This window comes from Dryobates pubescens, chromosome 6 (assembly GCF_014839835.1).
Source record: "Dryobates pubescens isolate bDryPub1 chromosome 6, bDryPub1.pri, whole genome shotgun sequence".
Lineage (NCBI taxonomy): Eukaryota > Metazoa > Chordata > Aves > Piciformes > Picidae > Dryobates > Dryobates pubescens.
Genome location: NC_071617.1, coordinates 32563543 through 32578370, shown reverse-complemented (window position 1 = coordinate 32578370; position 14828 = coordinate 32563543). Strand labels below are relative to the sequence as shown.

The window sequence follows — 14828 nt, the reverse complement described above, 5'->3', positions numbered from 1 at the left end:
GTTGGGGTTGGTTTCAAGTTTCAGCTTGCAACACTTCGACGGAAAGCCGATGCTCAGGGAGTGAGGGTCTGAGCGCCCTGTGCCCCGTCCCCTGTGCCTTATCAAAGAGCGCGGCTCGGTGACCCCGCTTCTGAGATGTGAGCTCGTCCGCGCATGCGCCGGGTAGCTGGCGGGCTGGCTCGCTCCTCCGCAGGCACTGGAAGAGGCAGCTTCTGCTGCCGCTGGCTGATGACGCCAGCGGAAGCGAGGCGGGGTCCTTTCTGGCTGTCCGCTCGCCCCAAGGTGCTTGCGGAGCTCGGCGCTGGCCGCGCGGTGGGAGGGAGGGGGCAGCGCGGCGGGACTTTCCCCTCGGCGCCGGGCACGATGATGGTGGGCAAGACCAGCGCCATCGCGGCGGGCCTTTGCGGGGCCCTTTTCATTGGCTACTGCATCTACTTCGACCGCAAAAGACGGAGCGACCCGAATTTCAAGAACCGACTGCGGGAGCGTGAGTGTCCGGGCCGCCCTCTCTCCTCCCGCCTCCTGGCCTTCAGCGGCCACCGCCACCCCTCCCCCGCCCGGCTGGTCTGCGCGCGGGGGGCTGGCGGCTGGCACGTGGCGCCTCTGCAGCGCCCTCCTGCTCCCGGGTCCGGCTGGGGCTCGTCGCCGCAGCTGCTCATCCATTCTCTCCCACACGTAGCCCCGTCGGAAGGGAGCGGCCTTGAGCCCCCACTGCTTGCCTGCCGCGTTACCACGGCTGCTGGGCGGGAAGGGCGCGAGACGGGGCTGACGGGCACCTTCGCCCAGGTGCGCTTGTGAGAGGCAGGCCCCGAGTCCCTGCTGTTCGCTGCCTCTCGTCATCCCTTTACCTAAATCAGGAGACGGGGCTGCTTGTCCGAGCAGTGTATTTCCTGCAGTTGGTGGGGTTACGGAATAACCTCTGGTTTCGGCATTAGACGCTTGGGTTGCAAAAAATTGGCCTTTTTTACAAAATCTTCTTGTCCTGCACGCTCAGCCGCGCTACTGACGTCACTGCGCTTGCATAGCCACCTTTTTCTTTATTTTTTCTTTTTTTTTTAAGAAGATGATCTGATAAAACACTGTAATCTCTCATAGTGAAGTTATTGCTGTGGTAAGGCAAGAGGCGGTGGCAGCTCTCGGGCGTTTTATCTGCTGCATTCTTAACCCTCCTGGCAGCTCGGTTATTAGCTTCCAGGATAAGAATGAATGCCAGAGCAAACTGATGATTAATCCAAAATGTAGAGCTTTCCTCCTGTGGCTCTTCATTATTTCACATCTTCAACATTTAAATAAACGCTTTAGTAATTAATGAAGGCAACTGTGAAATGAATACACAGGGTACTTGAATAATGAGAAATAAGTTTCTATTAGTTGTGCTGGGTTGTTTCTGTCATGCGAATATATATATATAGTATTTTTTTGATAGCTCATCCGAGCATAAGAAATTGCCATTAAGGTAAACTTTCCCGACAAGTAAACATAATGGCATCTGAAGTTTCAGTGATAGAAGAGACAATAACTAGATGGATTGAAAATGGATGCTGATTAAGCATAACTTCAACAGTTTGGTTCTCCCTTAATGGTTTGGATTTCTTTCGTGACCAGTGTTGGCACTTAGCAGCAAATTACTTCCTCTAACTGTAAGCTCTTCCACAGCAAATAGCATCTTTTGAATGCTTCACCTCGAGGCCCTTGAACATGTATGTAGGATGATGGATTCATGCTTCTTCCAAGTGCAAGTCATTCATTGGGAATTTGTAGTGTGTTAAGTTGGTAAAGTGCTTATCTTCCACAAACAAACTCGATTTTTGGCAGTATAATCATCCATGTTGTTTTTATAATATTAAATATGTAGTAGAGAATTTATTACATAATATTTTTGTAGAAACGTTGAAAATCAATTTTGCATTGTTTACATTATTTAAGCTTCTGTCCAGTAATGTTCTGAATAAACCCTAGACATTCTCTGATTAAGAATTCACATTTTCTTTAAAGTGAAAAAATACAGTATGGTTTGATTATACATTGGCTGTTGTCATTTGGAGGGCTTTAGATAATTAGGAATTTTAAATTAATTATTTTTTTTACTATTGTAAATGATTCTTCAGTAGGAATGCTTCTGTGGTAATTTCAGTGATCTGATTGTTTTACAGCATTTTTACTGTTGGATAGTAAGGCTTAGGCTGTAAAGTATTTGACAAAAAAAGAAAGGTCCAACGACACAGCCAGTTGCATTCTTTAGATGATGATATACTGTTTCTCAGGCAATAGTAAGGGTATTTGATGGAAAAACTTGTAGAAACCACCTTTAGAGCAGATACTTCCTACTAATGTTCTTAGAATAAGGTTTGGGGTTTTATTTGCTTCTGTGATGTGGTATCACCAAAATTTGGGAAGGACTGGGGATCCACTATGTCAGTGGATTGCCTGTCATATTTGCTTAGCCATTTGCTGACAAATGAAGAACCAGATAAATTGTGCATCTCTCTTTGGGCTGTGTTAGGACCAAAGTTTGCTTTGCAAAGGCCCATCATAAAAGGTTAGGTGGCCAGATTCAGGTTTCGGGGACAGGGAGGGAAATGTGATTTCCTGGGAGGGTTGAGAATCTGCTCTACTTGAGTTTTCCAGATGTCTTAATCTTACCTTTTTAGCAGGTTTTGTGGTTTTTTTTTACGTTTTGCTGATGCTAGTTTAGCAGCATGTCTGTACTTAATCTTTGGACCAAAACATAGCAAATTGTAAACATCTGGAGCTGCTTTAGCTTCCACAGCTATATCTTAAGATGATAAGACATTGGATGTGTTTACTGCTTGTGTTCTTGAATATATAAATGAGAAGTGTTCTGTACATAAGCGTGGACACTGAGTTCTTCTTTGAAAGACAGACAGAATTTCTGCTAACACTGAACTTTGCCTCAGAGCACCTTCTGCCTGCACAGTGGAATGAGGAGAGCAGTACATGGATGGGAACTGAAAACTCAAATGGCTTTCAGATCATTCTGCTCCTTTGTGGGACTGTTTTTGAAGCTGCTGGGGCGACTCATGGAGTTTTCCAACCCATGGCAGTGCAACAGGCTAGGCTGTCCATTGGTTTGCATTTGAAAGTTCTTCGTGTAGGAGAGCTGTGCCTGAAGGGACCTGCAAGTCACATGCGGTTTGAGAGCTGCAGTTTAGCTTTCTGTTTTGGATGGATGCACGTGCATTTCTGTGTTAACTAAGATCTCTTCTATGAAAGATTACCCTTCTCCTTTTTAAAATGTGATGATGTCTCTAGAAAAGAGGGAAGATTTTAGTTTTCTTGAAAGTCTCTAAGGGAAAGCAGTATTTTCAATAATATTTTTTCCCTCCTTTTTTTTGTCTTCCTAAAACCACTGTTTTTTGCTTGTCTTACTACAAATGCAACTTTTGTCTGTCACTGCAGATCTATTTAAAACTAGTGTTACTAACCAATATGGGAAGAATTCCTAAAAAAACATTTAGAGCTATTTTATTTTCATAATTCTTTTGGCTAATAGACTTTTAAAGAGACCTGTGAAAACGCATTAAGAGGAGGAAGAAAAATAGCATAGTAATGAGATTTCAAAGGTTCTGTAGATGGGTGTTCAGTGTTAATATTTTATGGTTAAAGTATGTGTACAATCAGCAGTCAAAACGGTCACCAGCATGTCTTTATTTGCTTTTCTGTTGAATGCTGAAGCTTGTGACTGATACCTGTTGTAATATTTCAGAAGAAATCATAGTCATGCCAAGAAAACACAATTTTCATTGAAAATTATGTGCAAATGGGAGGCTATTACTCTTTATACTTTTTATTGAGGCTGCACTACAGTGTGCCCTGTTTTGATAGTGACACATTCCAGCTACTACTTTATAATTTTATTTAATCTGCAAGATTTTAGATCTTAGCATAGCTGCTTTGTATAATAGTGCAGTTTAAAGTTGTGTGCAAATTAATGCTTCAGACAACTTAAAGGCACCAACTTTCAAGAGATAAATTCTTCTTCAAGACTGAAAACAACCATAACAATAAAACTATAGTATGCTACAGTTCTATATGACATATTTTTCTTTATGTGATGTTGTGAAATAACTTACACAGGTCAAGAAATTGTTGAAATTCAGATGCTAAGGGTTATTACGATATTGTAGGAGGTAAAGAATGATCCTTGTAGAATGTAAACTCCCTTTATATAAAAAAACACTTTTATCTTGTCTGTAAATGTAATGTTACATTATCACCACTAGGACATAGTGTTCCTGAATGTTTCCATGTGGACAATTGCAGATTTTTAACTCACTGTCCTTAAAACTGCTAGTCATGTTTGGAAGTATTTCCAACTTGTAAAATTCTCTCAACAGAAAACTCAGGACTATGACAGTTATTGCTGACACTGGGAGCAAATGGTTAGAGTATACTTGTTTAATCATAGGCCGTATTTAAGAGTTATGTCTAAGTATTTCAGTTGATGAACTGATGACTTACAAAAATTGTTCTTTCAAGGAAGTCACAAGTATTGCTGTGATTATTCTTTCTTGTTTGAATAACTGCTGCTGTAGAATATCTTTATGCCTGCTTTAATTACATTAGAAGCAAGCTATATATATAGTGTTACTAGAGTGGTGCAACTTCATGTTGCAGACCACCTGTGCCATCAGATTGTGCAAATAGATCTGTTTCTTCTGTCCATAAATGCTTGCTTTCCTCAGATTTCCAAAATGTATGCTTTAGTATTGTTCTTGCTGTGGGATGATGAGATGTAGCCACCTATTTAACTAGCTCCCAAGTTTAAAGCAATTGGGAAAGTACACTTATGTACTGTGACCTGCTGAAGTTCCTGATAGTAGTGCATCGTGTAGTTCAAAATCAGATAGCTTTGACTTGTAGGCAGTGCTTCTGTGGCTTATCATTGTTAGAAACCATTCAGAAAAAAAATCCTGTATTACTCTAATTCTCTTTCCTTCTTCACCTTCATGCCGCTGGTGCATAAAGTATGCTCTGTTGCAAGTCCTGTGCAGTTGCTGTTTACTGTCTACAGCAGAAGAATTGCCATTTTGCTTTGGTGTGCTACCACCAACCCTCATTAGAACGCTAAATGATATCTTGTTGCAGAGGGTGGGTTGCAGTCTTGTGTTCAGCCTTCAATATTAGGAATATATTGCCAAGTTCTTGCTTTGAAAATAACTTTGATTGGTTCACATTTTTGAATGAGGCTTTCTTAATTGCAAATTAAAATGTACAATGTTTTTGTTGTTACAGGAAGGAAGAAACAGAAACTTGCCAAAGAGAGAGCAGGGCTTTCCAAGGTAATTTTGTGTTCAATAATACAGTGCTATTTTGAGAGGGATTTAATTTGTATTATTTATAAGATTTGTTTAAAGACCTATTTTGATTCCATTATTACAAACACATGGGCAGCTAGACAGTCTTTAGTTTTCTTTAATGCTTGCAAATAACCTAATGAATTAGTTGTTTCTTTTCGTGCCATGTACCGGAAAGTACAACATTTACTGCATGATTTGATGCTGTTTTCTTCTTTGCAGTATGTGCCAGGACTTTTCAGACTTAAAAGTCCTATAACTGAACTTGATATTATTTTGCTCTAAGTATTTGATATTTCTTTCCTTATCACCAGTGGATTCTGGAAGAAAAGATAAGATTTATCTTAATAATTGTAAGAAATAGAGTTGTGATAAACAAATTTATATTTGCTACAAAACTGTGTACTTAATAAACTGAGCAGAGGTATTTCAAGGTCTATCTGTATGGTTTTGTGATGCAATGATATGAGACCTGAGTCTGATCGTCAGAAACATTCTGTGTGCATTTAATGTTGTGGTGACACATCTAATGTTTGTTTGTTTGTTTTACCAGTTTCAGTGTTAACAGTATGGTTGTATATGTGCTTGATTTCATTTGAGGATCTTTTCTGCTAACATGGTTGTTAACTGATGTTTAAGGGCCAACTTCAGTTTTACTGTGTGTGTTATAGTTGCCTGATCTGAAAGATGCTGAAGCAGTTCAGAAATTTTTCCTTGAGGAGATTCAGCTTGGCGAGGAACTACTAGCTCAAGGTAATAGTATTATTTTTCTAAGGATAGTTTACCTAAGGTTGTTTCCCTTTGCTAGAAGATGATTTTTTATATACTAAGATCTTTTGGGGAGTGAAATTCACCTAGGAAAATCTGTATACTTATTTCTTACCTTCTGTGTTCAGAAGGTCCAGCAATGGAGGAGGAAAGAGGAGTGTGGATGGATTTTTTTCAGTAATTCAGTCCACTGTTGAGGGGTGTTTTATGTTAATACTTTACAGCGTGGAAGAAGGTTGATTTCAAAACATTGTGATTTGTTGTACAGGTGAATATGAGAAAGGTGTTGATCACTTGACCAATGCCATTGCTGTGTGTGGACAGCCACAGCAGCTACTACAAGTTCTACAGCAGACACTTCCACCACCAGTGTTTCAAATGCTTCTTACTAAGCTCCCTACAATAAGCCAGGTATGTGAAATGTTCCTTATTGGTTTGGTTTGAAAATAATTGAACTACTTCTCTTATCAACTACATCAGTCTCAAGTATTGTTTTGTGTAATGTGTGTGTTATATATGTTCCGTAAGATTTAAAAAAAAATCTTTTTTTCATGCAAAATATTAAAAAGTGCCTATGAAAAACATCACGTAGCATTAATAGCAAACAGGGGAAAACAGAAATACAGAATTTCTCTGATGCGTAGGGTAAGTTAGGCTCTTCCAAAGCAGAGACACCTGACTGTAACAGGTCCTCTCTTTCCCAAATACTAGTTGGGGAATCAGAAAAGCAGTAACTTTCTGGCACTGGGTCTTGAGTTTTGTGGTTTGGGGTTTTTTTAATTGTATATCTACAAGTGTATGTTAGTGCTATAAAAGATGATTAGAATTAATCTGTCGCTTTTGCTAGCCTGTTGCTTCTGGGCCAGCTATAAACACACAATGTTAACTAGAAATAGAGCATGCAACAGTTTGGGAAGCTTAGGGATTTCCTTGATGATAGAAGTGTTCATAGCTCTGTATAAAATGCCCTTCCTTTTTAGTTTGAGTACTGTGCAGGTAATATGCTACCAGGGGAGTCTGTTGTAAAATAAGTACTGTTTTTTATGTCCTTGGAAATTCAAGAGTACTTCCTGTTGGTGTTACCTTACATAAAACAAAGACTCAGTGCTGTGCATCAGTCAGCTCTTTACAGCTTGGGCCTGGTTACGTTTCATTTTAAGGTCCATGTAAGTAAAAATGCTGAAAAACTTCAAGTACACAAGATGTGAAGGTCTGGGAGAATAGTGGAATAAAAATGTTTTCTTGGAGAACAGTGCCAAAACCCACACAGTTCACCACTTGAGGCTGATATAGGATATTATTTGTCAGATTTCAGCATTGTTAGGCCTTGCACACTACATAATTTCTGCAGAACTGACTTAAATTGCATCAAATAGATTACCATTTTTAACATTAATCAGTTTGCTCGGTAATTACACTGCTTAATCTTCAGTGTAAAATTACATTGCTTGATAATCAGTTGCTTACTGTCAATTTTATGTAATTGTGAATGAGTTTTTCTCCTTCTTACAGAGAATTGTAAGTGCACAGTGCTTGGCTGAAGATGATGTTGAATGAGGTCACACCACAGCGGGGGGAAAAAATGTTTTCTTACCCCAGAAGATGAGCATCAGTAGGGGGATAAAGGGGCAAACATGTTAGTTAATGGACTGTGTACCACATCGGGTTCTACCAGAGTTAAAATTAACTTTGTGTAGGTGGGTTTCACAGGATTTTATTTATTATCCCAGTGAAAAGTGTATTTTGATAAGGATTCATTTTATAAACACGCTGTGTTGAGTTATCAAAGTATCACTAACTTCATTATTATTAAAATATGCAGTTGTAATGTTGTACATATAAAGACATTAAACTACAACTTACTAAAATCCCAATGCTCATTTTTTGAGAAAACAAACAAACAAACAAAAAAACAACAAAAAAACCCCCCAACGAAATTATGGCAATAAAGATTTATCTGCACTTGTGTGTCCTTATAGTACTACTTTAAATTTCAGAACATTTGAGTGTCAGAGCAAATGATCTTAATGTGACTTAACATTAAAATTTATTTTTAATGTTATCGCTGGTTTTGCAATGCTTTTAATTACATTTAAACACTTGTGTCATTTCCTGAGAAAGCAGACATGATCATTTAAATAATAACCAGTCACCTTATGAAGAGATGCAAATTAGAATGGTGATAGATGGCTGGCTGCAGAAAGAATGACAAATCCATTTCTGTCAAGAACAATAAAATTTAACATTCTGCAAGTCAAAACTGTATCTGGCAAACATGAAAGCTGCGTTAATGCAAGTGTGTGAAATAAAGCTGTCTGGAATAGAACCTGGGGCAGATGGTAAGAGCACAAGACTCTTTTTGGAAAGCTTGGAACCTTTTTGCAAGATAGGCATGTGGTAGTTAACATTCAGTCTCTAGTCTTCAAGACAATAGAAAACAGTTTTTAAATCTTTGACATTTAACTTGGAATAAAATCACACCAATAAGGTAAGAAGATGATATCCCCAGGCTAAACTAGCTAAAGCTAATAGAACTACGAAAGTGGTGTGAAATTTTGGTATGGTGTGAGACAGTGAACTTGAATTAGGTATGTTTTCCTTTGTCACTGAAGAGGAGACGAATCTTGTAGATGAGTAAGTAGCAGAAGCATACTTCTGTCAGCAAGTTTTCCATGGGCGGTTGTGTTCTGTGTAGGAAAACCAGATTGGCTACTGCTGTTCTCTAGCTTTGTGCTATCACCACTCAGGTGGCAGAAGAAACAATTTAAAATGTAACTTTACTCTTGGCATGGTGACTTATTTTAACTTGAGGAAGAATGCTTTAAAGTGTCTTTCAGACCAGCTGATAGTTTGTAATAATGGTTCTGATAGTAGTAAGGCACTAGGTGGCATAGTCCAAGTAGAAGTGAGATACTCTGAGAGCACTTTAGGCAACATTTCCATCTGACTCTCTCATTTGAGCCTGGTCTAAGTTTCTGTAAAGGCAGATTTTTCCAAGACACAGGTCTTGACGTTTCAGAAATTGCCTCATCCAATTTTTGAGAGGTTAAGTGGATAATTCGTGGTCAGTTAATAATCAAATACAGTAGTTTAGGAGTAGAAATGACTCATATTGAGTCAGTCTGCTTAGATGTTTTCCCCTTAACACCTTGAAAACTTTTTCCTGAGATTTTGAGGTGCTATTCAATCTTTGCTTAATGTGATAAATAGTTAAGTTAATGCCTGGTACAAATAAAAAATTATTGAACAGCTGGCTGTAGCTTAATCTTTTTGTTGAGCTTTAATTTCTTAGATGGCATAGAAGTAAAAAGAAAACATAGTATCCATAATCTTGAGGTGACAGTGGCTGATTTAATCTTTAATTTTAGAAGGACAAACTTATTCAGCACCTAGAATACTTAATACAAATACTGTGAAACTGCGAAAGGATCTATTTTTAGAGTGAGGCTTTCTGTAGGTGTTTTTGTTTTCCTTTCTAACCCTTCCATTCAAAAGTTAAGAATTCATAGGTTGTGCTGACAGAACTGTTAGCATGTTTACCTGCTGTCCTTGCTTGTGGTGATCACTTCAGTGTAGCATCTTTTTGGTTCGGCTTTTAAGATCATCCTAAGGTAAATCACCATCCCACCTTGAAAACCAAAACCCAAGCAGCATAAGACAAAGCTTCCTTCAAACCTGAAGAATCCTCTTCACCCTTCAGTATAATGATGACAATTTGAATTCACAGTTTAGCTAGCAGCAAAGCTGTCCTGAGCTAAGTACTTCTGTCAGCTCTGATTTTGATGGAAGACTTTGTGGGAGTCTTTATGTCTATAAATGATCATTGCTTTAATAAACATTATAGGCACAAGTATTACTCTAACCCTTTTCAAAAGTGTTCTTGATCCTGCAAAGTTAGATCTAATCAAATTTATAGATAGCATAGGTTTAATTGAAGCCCTAAGTACCAATTTGTTCTTGTATCGATAACCCAGAAGTACCTGGTTAGTATGCTACAGCAAGGTCTGATGCCTGTATTGAGTGCTGTGGCTAATGTGGTGGGAATAATGAATCAGTTCTTTTAATAAGGCTGGAGAATTCTTTATTTTCTTTTTTCCAAAGATCTGATGAAGCTGATGCCTTGCAAGCTGTAAAAACTTGAACACATTGAAGAAACAGTGAATCTCCTTCTAAACAACAATTGCAGGCTGGCACTCATGTAGCTAGCATGCACAGCCCACATATAGCAGAGGCTGTGATTTAGAACTGGTTTCAGACGTAAGCCAAGTGCAGGTAATTGAAAGTGCAGTGGTAGGTGTTACTGCATCAGTAGCAGCAATGCTACTGCATTACCTGTACACAATACCATCTTTCACCTGTGTAAACTAAGGTGGAAGTGAGCCATTCCAGTTGTGGATTTGCTGCTGCTGAGCTCGAAACTACTGATGAGTAAGATCTGTACTCTTATTCTGCTGCAGGTAAAGCTATTCTTTCCCTCAGAAGGAGCACCTTAAAAGGGAAGATGGCTCTAAGAAGAGAGCACTTTTCAGCACTAAGAGGATTTCTCATAAAATCAAAGATCTGTTAGTTTCATCTTGGGAAGTCTATCAGTTATTAGATTCTCAGGCAACTTTAACACAAAACCCCCAGCTAGTTTCATGACCGTGCAGGACTACCTTTGATATCTCACCATTAAGTTTTCTAGATAATGGAATTGAATCCAAAACCAAAATGATCAGACACACAGTGAATCATCTGGCACTAATTTCCTCACCCTGGGGGATGACAGAATATTATTGTTGTCCTTAACTCAAAAAAATGGAGGAATCCCAGCCCTGCTGTGTAGGAGGCCATCCATCCATCATCAAAGTAAAGCTCCAGCTATTCATTCACCCAGAAGGATCTTTCTAACGTTTCATTTGTGCTTCTGTTGATGGTATGTTTAAAGTCCTTTAGGCTGAACAGTGGCCCTACATGGCTGTTATATTAAAATTAACATGAGTTAAACTTCAAGGCAATCTTTGAAGTGGTCACTAAGTGATTCTAGTGTGTCAAAGACATTTTGCACTGTACAGCCATATTTCTACATTTAGATATAAGGATATGAAAAGGGCTGATATGAAAAAAAAGAAAAATCTTCAAGGCTGTGGTTGTACTCAAGTCTTTGTCTAGGTTTTAATTTGTGTGCTTACACTGAGCAGTATAGCCGATGGTGGCACAGCAGTTAAATCTGACCAAAAGGTTGCACAGAGCTGAAATGTGTGCTTAATTCACAAGAACCATCCGTCTTCATCAGAAGCGCTCTGGAAAATGAGTTTCTGGTATTGATAACAGTGCTGCTTTTTTGCATTTGTACCAAAACACAGCTTCCCAAAGGAAAATATGTGGACACCTGATGCTGTTGTCAGAGGGATGAATTTGGCATGTCCTGTGTATGAATGTGTGAGTGAAGCCATAGAAAACATCTGGCCCTTCTGTGATGTTTCTGTTCCAAACTGTTCAGTGTACTGATACTAGAATCTAATGGGTAGCTTTTTCAAAGTATAGAGGTTTGGCTATGCTCTTGAAAAAAAACAAACACCAAAACAACAGGTTTTCATTTCCCTGCAGTAGGGGCTTACAAGTGCTTGTTTTACAGAGTATTTACTGGGCATTCTTTAATATGGTTATCCTATTTGCTAGTCTCTCCTGTAACCTAATAATAATGAACTAAAGGCCTCTGTGCTATGAGCTTTTGACTCCAGATATAAGAGATCTGCTTCCTGCTTTATAAAGGTCAGGCCTGCATTTAATGGGATGCCTGTCCTGCTCACTCACAATTACCATCATGTCTCTTACACCCTGAGGATGTTCTTCACTTATTTTTGGGGTGAGAGAATATCTGTTGATGCTCACCTGCTGTTCAATGGAGTGCTGTTGCAGCTAGCACAATGTTGCTACAGTCTGCAAATCTGTCTGAATGGTACCTGCATCAAGGCAGTTTGAGTGGCTTTCAGGTATGAAATTTCTGCTGTGCACGCAGGCAGAAAACAGCCAAAGTCAGATAGGTCTGCCTGTTTACAGCTTCAACTCTAGCTACTCAAAACTGGTTTGGTCACTATCCTTTATTTGAGCAGGTCTTAAAGTGAACAGCAGAGGGCAGTTTTGCACACGCATTCTGTGCAAGCTCGCCCTGCAAAATCCTAATTCTTAGTCTGGAGAGGGGATGTAATACAGCGTTTTGTAGACGCAAATTTGTACGGTGTACAAGACAGGATCACTGTGGCAGCAGTGACACATTTCTAACAACACCTAATTTTGGCTTTTCTAATCCTGTGTATAATTCGTTGTGGTGACATGATTAGAAGAATTTCTCTTTCCCCACATCCCTCAGCATAAACCAGGTATGTAGATAAAACAACTGCATTGTACAAATTAAACTCTGCAACAAAATGCAACTGAATCTTATTCCTAGGTGTGCAAGAGAAGAGTTTCCCCTGCCCGGCTCTTGCTTTTTCTGAATGAGCTTTGTTAGCTGTAGTGAAAGGAAAGCACCTGTTAAATGCAGTAGGAATGGAAGAGAAATCTGTTTCTCGAGACTCTTCACAGAGTTGGACTCCAGTTGCGATGGCCTGTGTGAGGAGGGGCAGCTAAAAAAAGACACAAAGGGGCAAGATGTTATAGGTTGGCAATAAGATGCAATTTCATTGTTCGCTGAATTTCGGATTAAGGTGGCAAAATTGGCTCACCTTCTTGTGGTCCTGTAACTGATTCAAAATGAGCTGGTGGGGTCTCTCATGCCTTGGAGGCAGCTATTTGTATTGCAGCGTCACACTGTCTTGAGACCACATCTTAACTACTCTTGCACCTTAGAAGTGATTTTCCTCTGATTCCTGGTCTGTGTTTTCAGGGGGAAAGTTTATGTTTATGCCATACAAGTGAATCAGAAGTTTTCAGCACTTGTAGCTTTTGATCAGCATTTATCCAAACATTAACTTGTTAGTAAGAAATTCTTCAAAGTCTGCTTAAACCCTTGCAAGTATCTGGAGAAAGAGAGCTGTTTAATAAAAGATACTGTCTCTGCAAAGCATGCTTATCCTCCTTCCTTAGATCAATCTGGGTATGTTGCACCCTGTAAAATAGCCTGGAAGATACAGGAATTTGCTGTAACAAACCAATCTTTGCCTGCTTTGGCATGTATGTAAAAGTGTGTTTCTTGGAGCTCTGAAACAATCTGGTTTAGCATCTTTTGTTGTATTTAATATTATTTAATGAGAAGGAATGTACATTCAGCTTTGATTATTAAAATGGCAATGATTATTGCATGCATTTGTTAATTATAATGCAATGACTAATTAAATGGAGAAAAAGGGATTCTTGAGCAAGCATGTTCTTTGAGAAACTTTCCTCTGGTGTTTTTAACTGATAGTACATACCTAATCAATATCTCATTATTGGTGGGAACAGTCTAGGTTTGATGGAAATTTACTTTCATCACACATTGACTTGGTAATGCATTTGCTTGGTCCTGTAGGCTACCCCAGTAAAGACTACCAGCTCCTAGAATTAAGGAGGTGAAAGTTTTTGGCTGTATAAGGAAGAGAAGCCCTGTCTGACCCCACACTGCAGCTTCCACATTTATTAGATTCTTCTGGTTTGAGTGTTAGCTACAATGACACTCGGTTGAATTTGCATAACCATGAGGGTTTGCTTTTATCTCGCCATCTAAAGTTTTGAGCTTCAGCATTGGGCCCCTTGGCTTATGTTAGAAGTTGTCTGACAGAACTAAGGGCCATTCTTTATTGCTCTGTAGGGGTGTTATCTACTAGCCATTGGCACTTGCAGAATTCTTAGCATGAAATTATTATTATTACTTCTGTATCAGCAGAGATATGTGTGGCACTCTGAAGAATTTGTCAAGATGAAGTCTCTGATTCTGCAAGCTCACAGCCTGCGGTCCTGATCCTGTAATTTACTCTGCATGGTCCTTTCCTCATGGAAACCTAAGCAGTCAAGAGCAGGACATTGGGACAGAGACACAGGAAGGGAGAAGGTAAGGTTTAGGATAGTATGATTTTTTTGGTAGTTACTGGGAGGGTATTATTTTATTTTTCTGAATTACATATGAAGCTCTAAAGCTTTCTTCTTTTCTACACCACATTAGTTTTAGACTGGTTGGCTAATCAGTGCTAGTTACTACCATCATCAGGAAAACTCAGACCTTCACCAACTGTGGACTTACTTAAAAATTGTGAAACCTACCAAAAGAAAAAGGAGTATGAAAGACACTCTCTAATTGAAAATATTTGAAGGACAACCCCCACCCAAACTGAAATCAAGTAACGTGAACTGTTGAGCAGTGGGTTAATTGCTCTGCTGGCAGTCCTGCAGTTCATAAGTGGTTTCTGCGCTGTAAATGTAAGAAGCGATCTTTCAGAAATATGGCTTGCTTGATAGCAGCTTTAAAAGGAACTCTGACAGTTCTGTCAAAATTTAGTAATCAGCCAACATAGTAGTGCCTGAAATTTGGTGACACCCTCATGCAAATAGGAAAGCTAGGACATAGGTATTAAGCAGCCATAAATAAGGCAAACAGCTTAGAAGCAAGGCAGTGACTCAGCATCCATCCTAGATGTTGGATTGCAAACTGAATACATGACAGCCTGATAAAATGGTTGAAATTTGGAGGGATACTTCACTGAGAGAAAGTTGTAGCCCGGTTTTGGACAGTTAACTCATTAAAAGCCTTCTGAAGCTTGCTTCTGATGTTGAAAGTCCTTGTAG

The 14828-nt window shown here is 39.3% G+C and overlaps 1 protein-coding gene and 1 non-coding gene across 3 annotated transcripts; both read left to right on the top strand.

The window, feature by feature from the left end:
* The first annotated feature begins 252 nt into the window (after nt 1–252).
* Nucleotides 253–14097, top strand: TOMM20 (translocase of outer mitochondrial membrane 20). 2 transcript variants are annotated; one of them, XM_054162268.1, is made up of 5 exons: nt 253–487; nt 5257–5303; nt 5990–6071; nt 6355–6497; nt 13933–14097. In XM_054162268.1, exons 1-5 carry the CDS (start codon nt 364–366, stop codon nt 14005–14007), a joined length of 471 nt encoding a protein of 156 aa, XP_054018243.1. In that variant the 5' UTR covers nt 253–363; the 3' UTR covers nt 14008–14097. The 2 variants fall into 2 exon arrangements, with proteins under 2 accessions (XP_054018243.1, XP_054018244.1); XM_054162269.1 differs by lacking the exon at nt 13933–14097 and adding an exon at nt 7599–7991 and having other exon boundaries at nt 256–487.
* On the top strand, nt 1153–1287 carry LOC128897314 (small nucleolar RNA SNORA14). Its single transcript, XR_008462326.1, has one exon. It is a non-coding gene; the product is annotated as a small nucleolar RNA SNORA14 (small nucleolar RNA).
* Nucleotides 14098–14828: the final 731 nt, after the last annotated feature.